General features: G+C 45.1%; 1 protein-coding gene across 1 annotated transcript in view; it reads left to right on the top strand.

The window, feature by feature from the left end:
- Nucleotides 1-1,994: 1,994 nt before the first annotated feature.
- Nucleotides 1,995-17,631, top strand: part of MALT1 (MALT1 paracaspase) — a 60,779-nt gene continuing 45,142 nt past the window's right edge. Inside the window, exons 1-2 of the mRNA XM_038525473.1 lie at nt 1,995-2,290; nt 10,036-10,202. Coding sequence (XP_038381401.1) covers nt 1,995-2,290; nt 10,036-10,202 — 463 coding nt within the window. The remainder of the gene's footprint in view (nt 2,291-10,035; nt 10,203-17,631) is intronic.

The raw sequence follows: 17,631 nt of genomic DNA, 5'->3' as shown, positions 1-17,631 counted from the left end.
TAAAAAATAATAAAATAAAATAAAACAAAATTTCAAGGTGGAAAACAGGACCCAGAGTAGAATGAAATGTGGGAGGCAGTCCTGCTGGCAGGAGAAGAGTGGGTGAGGAGGACATGGGAGGGGATGGACACTGTCAGTATCTAGCTGAGCTATGTTGGATAAAGAAGCACCTGATCAAATTAGGAAGGATTCCCAGGGTGAATAAGATAGATGTGCCGAATAAGATAGATGTGCATTTGACCCCCAGGCACATTTGAAAAGCTGCATAAGCAACGTTGAGCACATAGCAGACTTAGAGAAAAGAAGCCGGTTGAATCCCAATTTTAAAAGACTAGTTGACTAATAAAGACTAGACCAGTAAAAACTAAAAGACTTGATTTCCATAACTGGCCCATGCAAGCTAATAGATTGTCCTATATGTCCGATGACTAAGAACAAAACAGGGAGGCACCAAGAAGTGTTCGGGAAAGGTTATCAAGTCAAGCTGAGTATGAAACAAGCTTTTGCGTTTGTAAAGATAAAAACTAGCATTTGTCACCTACTATGTGACAAGCAGAGTTAGGTGCTTTAGGTACATCATCAGCTCCCTTAATTCTGGTAACAAGCTTATACACACTACTGTGTCTTCGGTCCCATTTTAACAGGTGAGGCAGAGAGTTAAGTAACTTATTCAAGGTCATAAAACTAGAATCCAGCAGATCTTTCCGGATCTAAAGGCACTTGGCCGTTGCATTCTCTGAACTCTGCATTTACACCGGATGAAAAAAAGTATAGCGATTGCTTGTGCTTAACGTGATGGGAGACTGCAGGGATCAACTACCTCGCCAGAAGGCTGCAAGAGTTGGGTACAGGAAATCCTGCTGCCCTGTGTGATGAAAAACCTAATGGCACCAGAAATTGGGGGGAGGGGGGCAATCTGGCTGTGGTCGCATTTCATAAGTTGCTTGCTTTTGCCCCAGGCTACTCCACAGTCTTCAATGGGGGGGCAGTCTGACTCGGAGGAAACCAGACCATTCCTGCTAAAAACAATCATTTGCAAGATCTGCCATCCAGTTAAGAAAAAAAAAAAGTGTAGGCACAGATTTCGAGCAAATTTCCATTAGGTATCTGATGTCTAGGAACCACTTCCCTTAGCAATGCCTACACATCAAACCCTAAACGAGGAAGCCTCCCCTGAGGTTGCCCAACGCCGCTGCGGGTGGCGCCGCGGGCCGCACCGAGTCCCTGAGTCAGCTGAGCGCGGCCGGGCCGGCGCTGGGGAGCCGGGCGCCCTCCCCGCGTCCCCCGAGCGAGGCAACCCTCCTCCCACGGCCTGGGAAGCCCCGACGCCGCGGGCGCCCTCGCCGGAGCCCAGCCGCCCGGGCGCAGCCTCCACCGCCTCCTCCGCCGGCGGCAGCCACCCGGTCCTTCCCGCTCAGCCCCGACCCCACCTCCCCGCCCCGGAGCCGCGCGTCTCAGCCCCGCCCAGGCCCCGCCCCCTCGGCGCTGCACCCGGGCCTAGCGCGCAAGGAGTGGCCCCGCCCAGGCCCCGCCCCGCCACAGGCCCCGCCCCGTCGGCGCAGCGCCCGGCCTAGCGGGCAGGGAGTGGCCCCGCCCCAGGCCCCGCCCTCTCGGCGCCGCGCCAGGTTCCCGCAGCCGCGTGCGCGGGGGGCCGGCCCCGCCCCAGCCCAGGCCCCGCCCCGGCCACGCCCCCTTGACGCAGCACCAGGTTCCCGCAGCCGCGCGCACAGGGGGGCGGCCCCGCCCCGCCCAGGCCCCGCCCCGCCCCATCCCAGGCCCCGCCCCATCCCGGCCCCCGCCCCCGGCGCAGCAGGCGGGGCGGGGCGCAGCGGCCGGCGGCCCCGGCAAAGCTGTGTCGGCGGGGCGGGCGGGCGGCGGAGCTTCCTCCTCGGAGAGCGGTGCGGCGCGGCTGGGCTCGTCCTTCCGCCCCTGCCTCCGCGGCGCCGGGGCGAGCGAGGGGGCGAGCGGAAGGCGCGGCGGAGCCGAGGCCGGCGATGCGGCCGGCGGGAGGCGCGGCGCTCGCGGGGTCGCTGTGCGGGGAGCTGCTGCAGGCCCCGCCGCAGGCGCCGCAGGCCCCGCAGGCCCCGCAGGCCCCGCCGCCCCCGGGCTCGCAGCCGCCCCCGGCCGCGCCCTCGGGGCCGCCGCTCCCCGCGCCGGGCGGCGCGACCCTCAACCGCCTTCCGGAGCCGCTGCTGCGGAGGCTCGGCGGGAGCCTGGACCGAGCGCCCGAGGGCCGGGGCTGGAGGAGGCTGGCCGAGGTGGCGGGGAGCCGGGGGCGCCTCCGGCTCAGGTGAGGGCGGGGCGCGGGGCGGCGGGGGCGGCGGGGGCGGGGAGGCGGGCGGGCCGGGTCGCCTGCAGGGCCCGCGGGAGACGCCGTGGGGGGAAAGGCCGAACCTGGGACTCGCCGCCTCCCTCCATCAGACCGACCTCCCGGGGCCCCTCCTCGCGGGCCCGAGGGACGGGGCTGGACGCAGCACGGCTGGCCTCTTCCCGGGCCCGGAGCTGCCGCCGTGGGGTGTCGGGGCTGGTTTACACCCGGCAAGTACCGAGGACCCCGGAGGGGGCTGCCCGCGCGTTCCGGCTGCCGCCCGCATACCCGGGGTGGACACCGAACACGAAGCGTTAGGTATGCTGACTTTTTAAAAAAGAGTAATCCGTTACATGTTCACAGAAGTGACGTGTTCTTCTTTTTTGGAAAAAGAGGCTTTTCCAAAACAGGCAAAAAGTAGTTAGACAAGAGGCATTGCTTTAGGTTGGGAAGGTCCCTTGCACGTCGGGTCCCTGTTCCGTGTTGCTGCCTTCAGTGGGCCGCGCTGTATCCCGGGCCCTGTGACGCCGGATGCTCCAAAGTGTACGTTTCCTCCGAAGGTAGATGAAAACGGTAAATAGCATCTCAGTGTTCCTGTGAAAGACCGTTTTGACCTTGCGGTGCCAGGGTCCCAGGAACTGCACGAGAGATGCCCAGACCACACTTTGAACCGCTCCTCTATACCGTTGTTGGGATTTTGGTCTGCCTGGGAATCCCTGAGAAGTTCTTGTAACTCCTTATGTGACTAAACCTTGGCTTGTACTGTGATTATTTCTACGCTTTTGATGAACTCCTTGAGAACAGGAGGCATCAGTGAAGATTCTGTGTTCTATGCGTGGAACCTGTCTTAGGCACTTTGGAGTAAATACTTTGGAAAGGGGAGTCATTCATTCACAGTTATGTTTGTTTTCAGGGCCTATTATGAGCTGGAAGTTCCAGAGGATAAAAAGATGACAAATATTTTATTCCTATTCACAAGGGCCTACCTAGTAATGAACTGTTCTTCTGGGGCATTCACAAATAACATGTCCAAAACGCTGTGTGGGATGTAATGATAACAATAGGTTATCATCTATTGAACACTTAGAGTATACTAACGCACTAAGCATCTCCATGTGTTATCTACTTTAACCCTCACAACAACCTCGAGTTTCAGAGTTTGGGGTTAAACTGGGGTCATGATGATTTAGGGTTCTTTGGCCACATGTGAGGTTGGAATTAAGAAGTGGTAAACTCACAAAGTTGAGCGGACAGATGGCACAATTTTCTTTTCCGGGGGAAAAAAAAAGAAAACAAAAAACATGCTTCTTTTAGGGAGAGGTGGTTGTGCAAAGAAAAATCCAAAATACTATTACATTAGGTCCATAGGTTTCTGAATTTCTAGACTTAACAACAGAAAAGTGTTTTCTTCTTTGGAGATCAGATCATCAGATCTGGGATTGGTTAGTTTGTGATTCGTATGCTAGTTAGAGAAGGCTCTGGACTCTGCTGAGGAGGGCCTGGGAATGAGGACTCCTAATTTGGCAGTGGAGGAAAGAAAAGAAAGGAAGGCCCTGCGGCTGAAGAAGCTTGGCTGATGGAATCAGAAAGTGATGGATACCTGACATCACACACTCAGTGTTCCTCCCCAAGCCTCCAGTTGGGTTTTCCCAAAGGCTACAGAATGGTTCGTTTGGCAAACTAATAGAAAAGTCTGAGGCCACATCTCTGATGAAGGTAGAATGGAGAGAAGGGCAGCAGCCTCGCAAGGGGTGACAGGCAACAAAGTGCATATATTCCTAGAACCCGGCAAATTCCAGGGTGGGAGGTCTGAAAAGAAACGGATAGGGAAAAGAAAGAAAGAAAGAAATAGATGGGATTTCACCAGACTTCCAGGTTGGTGAAGATTAGTTCAGAATAGGTGAGTGATGGTGGGAGTGGGGGCACCCCTGCAGGCTGGGAAATAGGAGAACATTAAAGTCATATACTTAACAAAATCAGAATTAAGTTGGCATAACAGAAGGAAACTAAGGGGCTGGAGAGTGACATCTGAGGAGCAAGGTAAGCTGGGGACGCTTTCTCTATGTAAAACCAAAAAAAAAGCTATTTCAGAGTAATTTCATACTGGTGCTAGAAGAGCATCTATGATAGCAGAAAATCCCAAAGATATTTTTCTCTAGTGTGAGATCAAGGAATTAAAGTGTGACGGTCCAAGTGGACCACAGTTCCCATAAGGATGTGGACTTTTTCCCTAAGGTCTTCACAGGTTGCCTGTTGTTTCTTTCCACTTTTTTTCTGACTCTATACATGTTTCCTCAAATAGATGAGAATTTACTGAATCAACCACAAGAGCCCATCCTGAACGGTCTCTCACGGATTAGGAATAAATGTCTTCATATGATTCTGGGTGACTCAGAGTCCATCCAGGTTTACGCTTTAGTTTCCCACGACCGTGTGCACACGGAAATGCCCTAATTACAACCTCAGCCCTAATTCCACTCCTAACCACCCTGCTACTGAACAGCCTTTGCTGTCAGTGCAGCTAGATGCAGGTTCCGAGTGTCTTGGCCAAGCTACGTAAACTGTGTGCTGGTGTGGGACCTCGGAGCCCGGGAGGTGCCAGAACTTTCAGGAGGCTCTCCTGCTGCCTGGACTCCATGCAGAGAGCTTGGAAGGGGGCTGTGGGATGCGGGCCAAGGAGACCCATCACAGCGCACCTGCTGCACAGAAGGCGTCTTCAGCTGCAGATTTCTGCCCTCACACAGTTATAAGCATGAGAACCTGTGAAAAGCTGAAACAAATTTCTCCTGTCTCTTCAGTGTCAGAAATTTGGAGTGCTGTAGGGTTCAGGCCTTGTGTCTCCACCTACACGTCCTCACCCAGTCCCCTTCTTGGTGTATCCTTAAGTCTCAGGGTGGATTACTCGGTTCCTATCTTTGCTTTGAACCCCCTGGATTCGTTAAGCGTATCACCTCCAAAACTTAGCACATCTTCCTCCACAGCCCTCTTTCTCATGCAGTTTTCTTTATCTCGGGAAATAGCGACTGCACCCCTCCGATCGCTCAGGCCCAAAACTTCACCATCAGCCCCGACTCTGCTTTTACACAGCACATCCGTGTTATCAGCGACCCTCGTCTGCTGTACCTCCTGTGCATCCGGAGTCCAGCCTCTCTCACCTGGATCATTCCAGGAGCCGCCTGCCTTCTCCCACTTTGCCCCTGCCCCCAGGCTGTTCTCAGCATGGCAGTGAGAATTATTACTACTTTTAAAAGGTTCAGTCGAGTCTTCCCCTTCTTCTGCTCAAAACCCCTTAACTGCTTTTCTGTTTCAGGATAAAAACACCAGTTAGCTAACCACCTATCTCTTGGACGCTGTTGTCTTCCTTTCTTTGCTCTCTGCACACTTGCTTTCTCGCTTTTGACTTGAACACGGGAGGGTCTTTGTACTTGCTGTTTCCTCCATCTGAGATAGTCTCCACAGGTGAACTGACTCCCTCCTTTACCCCTTCAAGTGTTTGCTCACAAGTCACCTCCTTCAATGAGGTCTTAAGTGATCACATTATTTAAAAACACCCAGTACGTCCACTCCAGCATTACTTATTCCCCTGCTTTGCCTTTTTTTGCTCCAGAGCACTTATGACCATTGGATGGACACACACACACACCTCTCTCTTTGCCTGCCAGTGCATGTGTGTGTGTATATATATATGTAGTAGTAAAATCCAGGCTGATAGAGAATTTTGTCTTGTTTGCTACAGTATCCTAAAGAACCTAGAAAAAATGGTTGGCCTATTTTAGATGACTAATGAGTAGTTGCTGAGTTAATGAATAGAGATTTCAAAGAGTAAATGTTCCAAGAAGAGAAGCAAAAGAACCTGAAAGCGGGGTCATGATTTGTACCCTAAGGGATGCATGATGTGTTTTATTTGGGTATATATTTTTTTATAGTGAAGATAAATAACTTTTTCTTAAAAGCAAAACCCGTTTGTTTCGGTAATAGTCTTTCAACTTAAATGAGAAATTCCAAATTAGGGCTGATAGAAACCACTTCAAAGTATAGTCTTACAGGAATGTAACTAAAAAAGGAAAGAAACGGTCTGGGTATGTAGAGGCATCATCTTAGCTGAAAGCCAGGGCCCGTGCGGAAAGTCAGTAAAAAAGGAAAGGAGATACAGAATCTTGTTTTTCTCCCGTGCCTCTTGTATTGGAAATTTTTGTCTACTTCAGCTTGGCCTCTTTCTTCATTTGGAAGAAAGAAGTCAAACTGTTTTTCTCTTTCTTCTGTATCAGTATAAACATCAAAGCATCACTTGGCTGCATTTGATGAGATGGCTTCTGAATTTTATGTACCAGATTCTGACTACCTTTCTGAATCATAAAATATATATATATATATATATATCATACAGCATCCTTGTTTTTATAGATCTTAATTCTAATTATTTAAAAGAATAGTAATCCTTCTATTGTCTCTAATACTGGTTTCTTGACCTGGGTGTTACAGGAACTAATGAAAGGAAATTTTACGGAATAGAGGACCAGCAGGCATCCATCCCCAGCTTTCATTGTTGCTGTCATCATAGTCACCATTATTCCATAAAAGAAAGGACACTTTAAAAATATAGGAAAGACCATCTTGAAGTAAAAGGCGGTCATTATAGTCCTTATTTTTATCATTTTACCGTGGACTTCAGATTATGCTGCCACTAGTCTACAGTCCAGATTTTGGGAACAGTTGACCTATGTAATGATGAGTCACATTTAACAAAAATAGGGTATTGAATATACACATAAATCTGAGACACTTAGAAAGGAAAACCTAGTGAATTTAGAGACAAGAGGCCTTGAACAACATGATCGGGATTACCAAACTAGTAACTACTTAAAAACAGTTTTAAGGAAAACCTAAAACAGTTTCAGAAATCAGCATAATTAGGAAATTAATGTTCTTTTAATATCTCATATTTCTACTGCATAATAAGAACTCCCTTTTTTTTTTAAGATTTTATTTATTTATTCATGAGAGAGAGAGAGAGGCAGAAACACAGGCAGAGGGAGAAGCAGGCTCCATGCAGGGAGCCCGATGCGGGACTTGATCCCGGGATTCCAGGGTCACGCTCTTGGCCGAAGGCAGGCACCAAACCACTGAGCCACCAGGGATCCCCCAAGAACTCCCTTTTATTGAATGCTCGTTTTTTGCCAGTCACTGTTCTAAGTACTTCTAGCATGGATTATCTAATTTAATTCTAATAATCCTATGAGATAGATGATCTGGGATTGAAATTATTTTGGTTGAATACATTTTTTTCCTAAAGTTATGAGATTACCAACTTCACCACAGAATTTAAAACTTTGAGTGACCATTAATATAAATGCTATGGTAGCCTTTTAATAAAACTGATCAAAATGAATGTGGATTAAGAATATTCAGGAGTACCTGGGTGGCTCAGTTGGTTAAATGTCCAACTCTTGATTTTGACTCAGCTCTTGATCTCAGGGTCATGAGATTGGGCCCTGTGTTGGGTTCTACACTGGGCATGGAGTCTACTTACTTACAATTCTCTCTCTATCCCTCTCTCCCCCTACCCTACCACCCCCTGCATGCATGGGCACACCTGTGCACCTGTGCGCACTCTCTCTCTCTCTCTCTCTTAAACAAAAAAAAAATTCCAAGTCATACAAAAACTTGCTCACCATGCATCTGGCACAGCTGTGATACTGTTGTATCTGACTCCTTCCATCTAGTCGTCCAGCCTTTTTAATTATGATTGAAATTCACTCCATAATCATTCAGATACAAATAATGAATGTGGGCAAGGCAGATTTTAGGTATTGAGGGGTTTAAAATATGGGGTTTCTGTTTTCTAGGAGTACTACGATCTGGTTAGGTAGAGAAGACATGCCTATGAAAGAAAAGCACACAGTTTTAAAGCAAAATTGTGTTAATTGAGACATAGAGAACAGAGGTCTGCAAACAACAGTCCCTGAGCCAGATTTGGGCTACTGCCTGTTTTTGCAGTTTATGAGCTAAGATTGATTTTTATATTTAAAAAATTGTAAGACAAAACAAAAGCCAGGAAAGAAAAACATGCGCTAGACTGTATGGCCCATAAAACCTAAAATATTTTCCCTCTGGTACTTTACTGAAATTTGCCAACCTTTAATATGTAAGATAAGCACCATGAGGCAACTCTGACGTGTGTTTGGGGGACTTGTGTGGTCTGGGTGAACTCCACAGAGACTCTACAGTTTATATATTGGGACTATAATTTAAATTGGCAGGAAAGGGAGAGGTCGCTGCAAAGGTGTGTGAGGTACGAATTCTGCAGTATGTCATGGAGATTATCTAAAGGCTTTGGCCTTTGTTGTTGGTTATGTCTCTTTGGGAAGATTTTGGGGGTTTTTTTTGTTGTTTTGATTGTTTGGTTTAACTTTCTTGTTTTTCTTCTCTTGAATGTTTCATACTTACGCTTTCTCTTCCTATGAAATGGTTGAAGTCCATACTTCTTGTCCTGTTATTTATGACTTTCTGTTGTCTGACCTTAACCTGGCTTTCTAACCTTGTATATGCCTACTGAACACAATGACATTGAAAAGGAAATGGTATATGTATGTTAAATAGTGGTAGTACGTGATGTGATGAACACTGGGTATTATACGCAACTGATGAATTATTGAAAACCACATCTGAAACTAATGATGTACTATGTGTTAGCTCAGATTAAATTTAAATAAAAATTAATAAAATAAAAATTAGTGATAGTTAAAAGAATAGTTTTAACAAAAGGACAGTGAGACAGAGAGTAGGTTCTTTGGGACAGAGGTCAGCAAACTTTTTCTACAAAGAGCTAAATAGTCCATGTGTTTCAGCTTTGTGGACCAACTGCTCACCTCTGCTGTTACAACGGAAAGCAGCCATCCACCACTGTAAATATGTATGTGAACGAGTGAGGCTGTGTTTACAAGATCAGGTGGCTGGGTGGGTTTGACCCACAGACCAGATTTTGTCTTGCCCCTGTATTAAGGTATTTCTAGATGCTTAGAAGTACTTTGAATGTTAGTAGTACTGCTAGTCTTAAAAACTGTTGAAAAAAATGAGGACACATAGTAAGAAAAATTTGACAGTACACAAGAGTTTATAGTAAAAAGTGAATCCTCCAGCTGCCCTGGCTCTCCTCTGTAGGAGAATTACTACTACTGGCTTCTTGGCTATCTTGTCAAAGTTAACTCTGTACATATAAGAGCAAATATATATTCTTACTAATAAAAATGATATCATGCAGAACAAACACTGTTCCTTATCTTTAATCATATTGAATATATATGTAAGCACACTACTTTGCTAATACAAAATACTGTATATTAAGTTTTTTCATTTTTCAAAATGCCTCTTTCTTGGGTCATATTATACTTTATAAAGGCAGAAGAATGAGTAGAGAAAGGTATCTGGTCTTTCTAATCAGTATTCCCAAATTAGATAAAAATTTTTATTGACATCAGAGCCAAACTTCTATCCTGTTTCAAGATTTCTCTCATTTTCTAATTTAGTAGTCACAGGAGCTGAGTTGGAGAAGGGCATAAAGAGGAATCCTCTATGATGGCAGAAGAAGGAAAGGACAGGAGCATTCATAACGTAAATAACTGCACCGGTGACTTACAGTTTATCCCTACAGAAGTTCATACCAGACATGTAGCAGGCATATCATGTTGGAGAATCCTGTTGACTTGAATTAAATCTGTTGTTTGCAGTTGTCTGGACTTGGAGCAGTGTTCTCTTAAGGTCTTGGAGCCTGAAGGAAGTCCAAGCTTATGTTTACTGAAGCTGATGGGTGAGAAAGGTTGTACGGTCACAGAACTGAGTGACTTCCTGCAGGCTATGGAGCACACGGAGGTTCTTCTGCTTCTTAGCCCCCCAGGTAGGTTCTTCTCTTGGGTCTGTTCTCCAGGAGTTTGTGTAGACAAACGTAGAGGAAGATCTCTCATTTGACAATGAATTGTATTAAATATTTTTGGAAAATATAAACATTTTTTCCTTCCAGGTTGAAACTAAAGAACACATGAAAAACAAGTATAATGCATAAATATTTATTGGGTTGTGGTTCAAAAGCATCAACTATAGATGATATTTTGGGGACTTGTAAAACCATTTGGATTTAACAAGTGTATTAGATATTAGGGAATTATCATATGATAATGGTATTGTAGCTCTATAGAAGAATGTCTTTATTCCAAGGAGATGCATGCTAAAGTATTTAGGGGATGGAGCACCTGGCTGGCACAGCTGGTAGAGCATGCAACTCTCACCTCAGGGTCGTGAGTTCAAGCCCCACGTTGGGCGTGAAGCCTACTTAAAAAAAGTATTATTTAGGGGTAAGATTTCTTTTTTGTTTCTAGAGATTTTTATTTATTTGAGAGAAAGAAAGCAAAATAGAGAGCATGAAGTGGGGGAGGGGCAGAGGGAGAAGGAGAAGCAGATTCCCTGCCGAGCAGTGATGTGGAGCTCGATCCCAGGACCCTGAGATCATGACCTGAGCTGAAGGCAGATGCTTACCCTACTGAGCCAACCAGGTGCCTCTACGGGTAAGATTTCTATAACTCGTGTTGAAATAGTGTAGCCAAGGCTCAGTCAGTAGAGCCTGTGATTCTTGATTTTAGAGTTGTGAGTTTGAGCTCCACGTTGGGGGTAGAGTTTACTTTGAAAGAGAGAAAGAAAAAGAAAGAAAACAAAGAATCAAAGAAAGAAAAGAAAAGAAAGAAGAAAAAAATGCAGCCAAAAAAATAAGTATGTATTAATATGTAGACAAATGAGATAAAGCATATATAATAAATGTTTATTGTTTAAGTATTTCACCAACATGATGCTTTTGAAATGTTGATTGATTCAACCGTGATTTTTCTTCTGATCATACCAATATTGAGAGATTTTTCACTTCCAGGGTCAGGTGTGAGGAATAGGAAACAGCCCCTTGTCTCCACAATGACAGATAAAGTTGGTCTGCTGCAGCAGTGTCAGGCAGGAGAAACCATGTGATCTAAGTCACTTGATGGCACCAGCACCGCAGACCTTCTCTCTCAGGGGTTTGGTTCACCATTATAGGTTCCACTAGAAGCAGAGAAACCAGTCAAGATTGAGAGGTCCATGGTCTAAGGACTCATGCTCTCTATTTTACATGGTTTTGATGTATGCAGTTTTTATTACATAACCGGCTTATTTGTGATAATGTTTTGAAGTTAACATGGGGAACCTAAAATTATAATTTAGATCTTTGTCAGTTCTGGGGTTCCGGAATCTTCTAACTGAAAAGTCTTGAAGCAGGTTGGGCTTCAAGAGAGGCTGAGGACAGCCCTGTTTTCAAAGAATTGGTTTGTTTTCATCTTTGCCCCTCCTTTCTTGTTTTTGGCTTCCTTCCAAGAGTGACTTTCTACATAGTTGCAAGAGCTCTCCTGACTGTTCCTTGCATTCATCTTTGTTCCAGCAAAAATCATAATAAGATTCACTCTTGCTGGGATCCCTGGGTGGCGCAGCGGTTTGGCGTCTGCCTTTGGCCCAGGGCACGATCCTGGAGACCCGGGATCGAATCCCACATCGGGCTCCCGGTGCATGGAGCCTGCTTCTCCCTCTGCCTGTGTCTCTGCCTCTCTCTCTCTCTCTCTCTCTCTCTCTCTCTGGGACTATCATAAATAAATTTAAAAAAAATTAAAAAAAAAAAAAAGATTCACTCTTGCTAACTAATTTCAATGACATGCTTGTCCCTACACCTGTCACTGTGGCGAAGGAGATGGAATGTGCCCATTTGCTGGCTTAGACCCAGGAGAGAAGTTGGGTTGAGTCAGCTTTCCAGAAACTACGTGGATTACCAAACGAAAGTGGGCCAGCATAATATGCTGAGGAGGTAACTTAAGAGTCCGCTACAAATGGAAAGGACCCTAGATTATAAGTCAGGAAACTTAGACTCTTAAGATCCTCCTCTGCTTCCCGAGGCCTAATGTAGATGATATAATAGGTCTTCTGTAAATGCCTCGTTTGAGTTACATGTTGTTTTGGATGCTTGACATCTGTTCCTTAGCCTCTTCATACCAAGAGGTATGGGGTAGGAGTAACCACTGTTAATGCAGCCCTTCTAGATGAAATCATTGTCTGTCACCAATCTTAATAAGGTGACATTTGTTAACTTTTATATCCCCACTCCCTGGACTGTTACCCAGGAATTGTGACCATTGAAATCTGCCAGTTGGGGCACTCAGCTACTAAGTTCTCACACTTCATAGAAGCAGGGTCTCTGAAAACTTAGGAAACCTCTCCAGGAAGTAAATATAACTTCTATATCTCATTATCTTTTTTCAGTAAGTACACTAATTACTGTTGGTTGCCAAGTCTATAAAATGAGAGTAAGTCTTCTGTACTTGGTAGAGTTGTAGGAGCTGCATGAAGTGATGCTGTGTGGAGTTGCCTCTAGGCAACCACAGAGGCTTCCCATCTCATTGGTTGTGGTGGGATCACTGGCCTAAGATCTCGGGCTTCCACGTTTTCTGTTTCCCACGAGTGACACTGGGCTTTACTGAAATTGAGTCCTGTGTTTATTTATGTGTAATGATCTGCCTAAAATTTTTGACAATATTTTATATTTTGATTTTTGACAAGCCAGCAGCGAATTACAGAGAGAGCCATTGGAGATGGCTGTAATAAGGAGTTTCTCTGTTTTTCTGAGAAACTGAGTTTCTCTTGTGTATTTGTTTTGGTAGCCCAAGAATAGTGGGGGCAGCATCCCCCTGTCTCTAACTAGAACGATTCCCTTGATTAGGAACCAGCCTCAGAGGTCCCTCACTTAGGATGGACTCTAAGCCAAGTGTAACTCACCCTTAAATTCTTGCTCTCCATGGGCTCTGACACAATATATTTTCTGAAGGAACCCCGTAGATTGAGGTTTCCTCTCTTCTACTTTCTTTCTAATTGGGCTTTTTCATAGCACATGGATGGCTCGCTGCTCCCTATCCTCAGTATATCTGGCCTGTACTTTATGTTACAGAAATCACCTATAGTTTTTGCGTGTGGATGCTGTCCATGCCCATTTCTCAGCACTGATGGCTTCCCTATTTTATTCTTTTGATCATCTCTGTGGGAATTGGAGGGAAGTGGGAGCGTTAGTGAGTGTGCTGAAATGGCTTGAACCAGAAGTCCACAATGATTTTTAGACCTTTATTTTCTCGTTAAAGCATCAAAAATTCTGATCCCAAAGCAACTGACATTGGCATCTCTGTCCTTTGCAAATGTCGTTGAGCCTCGATGTGCAGTTCAAGATGTTCCTGTTTCCTGTTGTTTTTTTAAGTGAAAACATTTTGAGTGTAGATTATAGGCTCCATCAGTTATGTAATTATGCAGATCACACAACTGCTGCCAAGGAAGTAATGCCCTGGCCCCAAATTAGTTAAGCAGAGGCCAGACAGTAGGGGATAGTTAGAATTAACATTTTATATATGGGTTTCGTTAGATGAATCCCAAGGTTCCAACTCCAGTTCTGTGATGTTTCATTTTGTTTCCTTCTTTATATAAAAGTTAGATCACGGGCAGCCCAGGTGGCTCAGTGGTTTAGCACCGCCTTCGGCCCAAGATGTGACCCTGCCTGTGTCTCTGCCTCTCTCTCTCTCTGTGTCTCTCATGAATAAATGAATAAAATCTTTAAATAAAAATAAATAAAAGGTAGTTGACTGGGTGGGGGGATGGGGTACTGGTGATGGGCAATTGATGGGATGAGCACTGGGTGTTATACCATATGTTGGCAAATTGAATTTAAATTTTAAAAAGAAAAATAAAGATTTAACTGAAAACAAACAAAAAAATACTTCATTCTCCAGACATACGAGAAGACTCTGGCCAGGGTCTCCTCATCTGCCACTCCTCAAGTGGCATTTTTGCACTTGCCCCACATCTTTTTTGTCTTTAACAAAGGAGCCAAGGGGCACCTGGGGGGCTCCGTCAGTTAAGCATCTGCCTTCGGCTCACGTCATGATCCCAGACTCCTGGGATGGAGCCCCATGTCTGGCTCCTGCTCAGCGAGGAATCTGCTTCTGCCTTTCCCCTCTCATACTCTATCTTTTTCTTTCTCACTCTCTCTCAAATGAATAAATAAAATCTTAAAAAAAAAAGGGGGGCAGGAGCCAAGATTGTTGAATATTATTCTTTAATTTCCAAAATACCTTGAGTTCAGAACCATCTTATCTTTACAGTTCTGTGAAGGAACAAGAGCTCTGCTATTATGAACATTTAAATTTTCAAAGTGAGCAAACATTTGTGTGGAAAATGAGATTTCCAGCGTTTATCATTTAGCCAGAGTCAGAGTTATTGACAAAAGCAGATTAGAGCCCAAGTCTGCTGACCCCAACCTGAACTCAGTGGCATTTCCATCATGCTAAGAGATTGCTGGGTCATTCCAGAAGCTTGGTGATGAATTATTCCTCCAGTTGCCTCTTTGACCTATGGACTGCAGTTCTCTTGTCCTTGCCAAATTAAAAAGTACTCATACCAGGGGCACCTGGGTGACTCAACGGTTGAGCTTCTGCCTTTGACTCAGGTCATGATCCAGGGTCCTAGGATCGAGTCCCTCATCGGGTTCCCCGCAGGGACTCTGCTTCTCCCTCTGCCTGTGTCTCTGCCTCTCTCTGTGTGGGTCTCATGAATAAATTTTAAAAATCTTTTTTTTTTTTAAAGTCCTCATCCTAGATCTCATTTATAAGGGATTTTTTTGATTGCGCGAGTGACAGAAATTACTGAAAGGAAAATATCAAGAAGTGGAAGAAGCAATGGTGGTATTGATGGGAGCAATGACAAAAGGAGGAGGAAGAGAGAGGGGAAGGGAGTGATGAGGTCCGAAGGAACGTCTCTGTGGAGCTCTTCAGGTCCCTGGGCAATGTGGGAGCAGGCGGGGTATGATGAGATAGGTGTAGACAAGGGGCAAATGTCAACTGCCTTGTAGGAGGGTCATACGTGGACATGCTTTGGTTGTGTTGCAGGGAAATTATTGGAGAAAGAGAAATGGTATTTATTCTGGGACAGTATGAGGCACTTTTCAATGAAAACTTAGACATTTTCAGAATAACTATGAAAGAGTTTTAGATAGAAGCTGATGGAGAGAAATGTTTGGTTCGCAGCCTCTGAAGACAGATGTGCCATCGTGTATACAGTGGATCTGTTTCTGGAACAGCTGTTTGTAAATTACCTCAATATTTAAATACATCCTGAGAGAGGCTAACTTAATGGGGAGCTGTAGTGAATCCTTCTGTCAAGTCAAGAACGACCCTAATTTATCTGCTTTGGAATTCCAGCAGGGTTTTTAATCTTACTGTTCGGTATCATGAATCTGTGATCTGCACAGGTGTGTATTGGACGCACGATCCTCATGTTCCATCGTACCTAGTTCAGATTCTCCCTGGCTTACAGGAAACCAAGTAACCTCTTTGACTTCTTTGCAGATGTTATCTGAAAATAGGCTTGTTTGTCAGGAAACTGTGCATTCACCCTTTAAAATAGAACTTTCATTTGTGTACCTTGGTACACCCTCCATAGCCCTGTGCCATCTTCTTTCCTTACCTTTGTTCAGCACCTTCTGACTAGTGGGCGCCCCGCGAGGGCGGTTACAGGTTGACCATGGTTCCCTGCCGCACAACACTACGTGGGAGGAAGGAAATTTGTGTGGTGAAGGCATGGGAGGTATTGTGACTTCTTGTCTTTACTACTCACCAAGGGCGGTTTCCGAATCACATTGTGCCTTTCAATTCTCAGTCTTTGAAGCATTAAGTTAATAAATACGTGTATTTATTCGCTGGCTTATTGTAGACTAGGCTACTGAAATTGATGGTGCAGGTGTAAACGGAGCTTGAATGTACATTAGAAATCATGTAGGCTTGTCTCCCACACAAAGGAGGGACACCTTTTAGGACATCCTGGCCATATGGATCCTTTGTCCATTAAAGTCATTCATTTCTTTGTAAGACACTCTAGGGAGAAAGCCTTTTAAGTTCCATCATTCTTGTCTCTTGTCTCTTTGTATAATAGGAGAGAATATTTGCCGTGGTCCATTTATAAGCACTGCCATGGTACGAGACATTGCACTCTGCCTGACATTCTCCCTTCAGTAAGAGAGGCTCACTGTAGCAGAAGATTAGCATGGGAGGTGCGTTAAGGATCACTGAAAGGGGGGCACCTGGATGGCTCAGTCCGTTAAGTATCTGCCTTTGGCTCAGGTCATGATCCCCAAGTCCCAGGATTGGGCCCGCATCAGGCTCCCTGCTCTGCAGGGAGGCTGCTTCTGCCTCTCCCCCTGCTCCTTTCTCTCACTTGCTCTCTCAAATAAATAAAATCTTTAAAAAAAAAAAAAAAAAAAAAGAATCACTGGAGCAGGGGCAGGGGCCAGAGCAGACTCCCCACTGAGCAGGGAGCCTAACATCAGGCTTGATCCCCAGACCCTGGGATCATGACTTGACCCCGGGACCATGACCTGAGCTGAAGGCAGACACTTAACCGACTGAGCCCCCCGGGCGTCCTTGGCGTGTGACTCTTGATTTCACAGTTGTGAGTTGAGGCCCCATGTTGAGCATAGGGATTACTTAAAAATAAAATCTTAGGGGGTCCCTGGGTGGCTCAGCGGTTTAGCGCCTGCCTTTGGCCCAGGATGTAATCCTAGAGTCCCGGGATCAAGTCCCACGTCGGGCTCCTGGCCTCTCTCTCTCTCTCTCTCTCTCTCTCTCTCTCTCTCTCACTATCATGAATAAATAAATAAATAAATAAATCTTTTTTTTTAAAAAATCTTTAAAAAAAATCACTGGAAAATGCTAGCTAATGTGAAGTGATAGATGTGTTAATTAAGTCAACCGTGGTAATCACTTCATAATGTGTATATGTAATAAATTATCGCAGGATATACCCTAAATGTACGCAACTTTCATTTGTCAAGCATACTTCGATAAAGGTGGAGAAAAAAAATCACTCGCTGGATTAAAACAAAAGCATGGGGATTTTAAAGCTCAAGAAAACCTAGATTGGTATTCTAGTTCTGCCATTTTACAAGGGAAAAAAATTGGTTTCCAAGAGGTTAAATAGTTTACTCAAGGTCATTTGGGTGACCTTTTGCAAATTACTTCATTTTCTTCATAGTAACATAAATTTAATGAATATCTAACTCATATGGTTATTTTGAAAGTTAAAGATCAAAACACCTGGCATATATAAAGCAGTCAGTAAACTGCTGACGTAGTAGTTTTTATTACAGTGATGAAACACAGTCAGTCAACAAATACGTGTGGAACACTCACTGTGTCACCATGTGCCAGGCACTGTTCTGGGTGTCGGGT

The sequence above is a fragment of the Canis lupus genome, chromosome 1, assembly GCF_011100685.1.
Source record: "Canis lupus familiaris isolate Mischka breed German Shepherd chromosome 1, alternate assembly UU_Cfam_GSD_1.0, whole genome shotgun sequence".
Lineage (NCBI taxonomy): Eukaryota > Metazoa > Chordata > Mammalia > Carnivora > Canidae > Canis > Canis lupus.
Note: the sequence above shows the minus strand (reverse complement) of the source record. Positions and strands in the feature narration are given on the sequence as shown.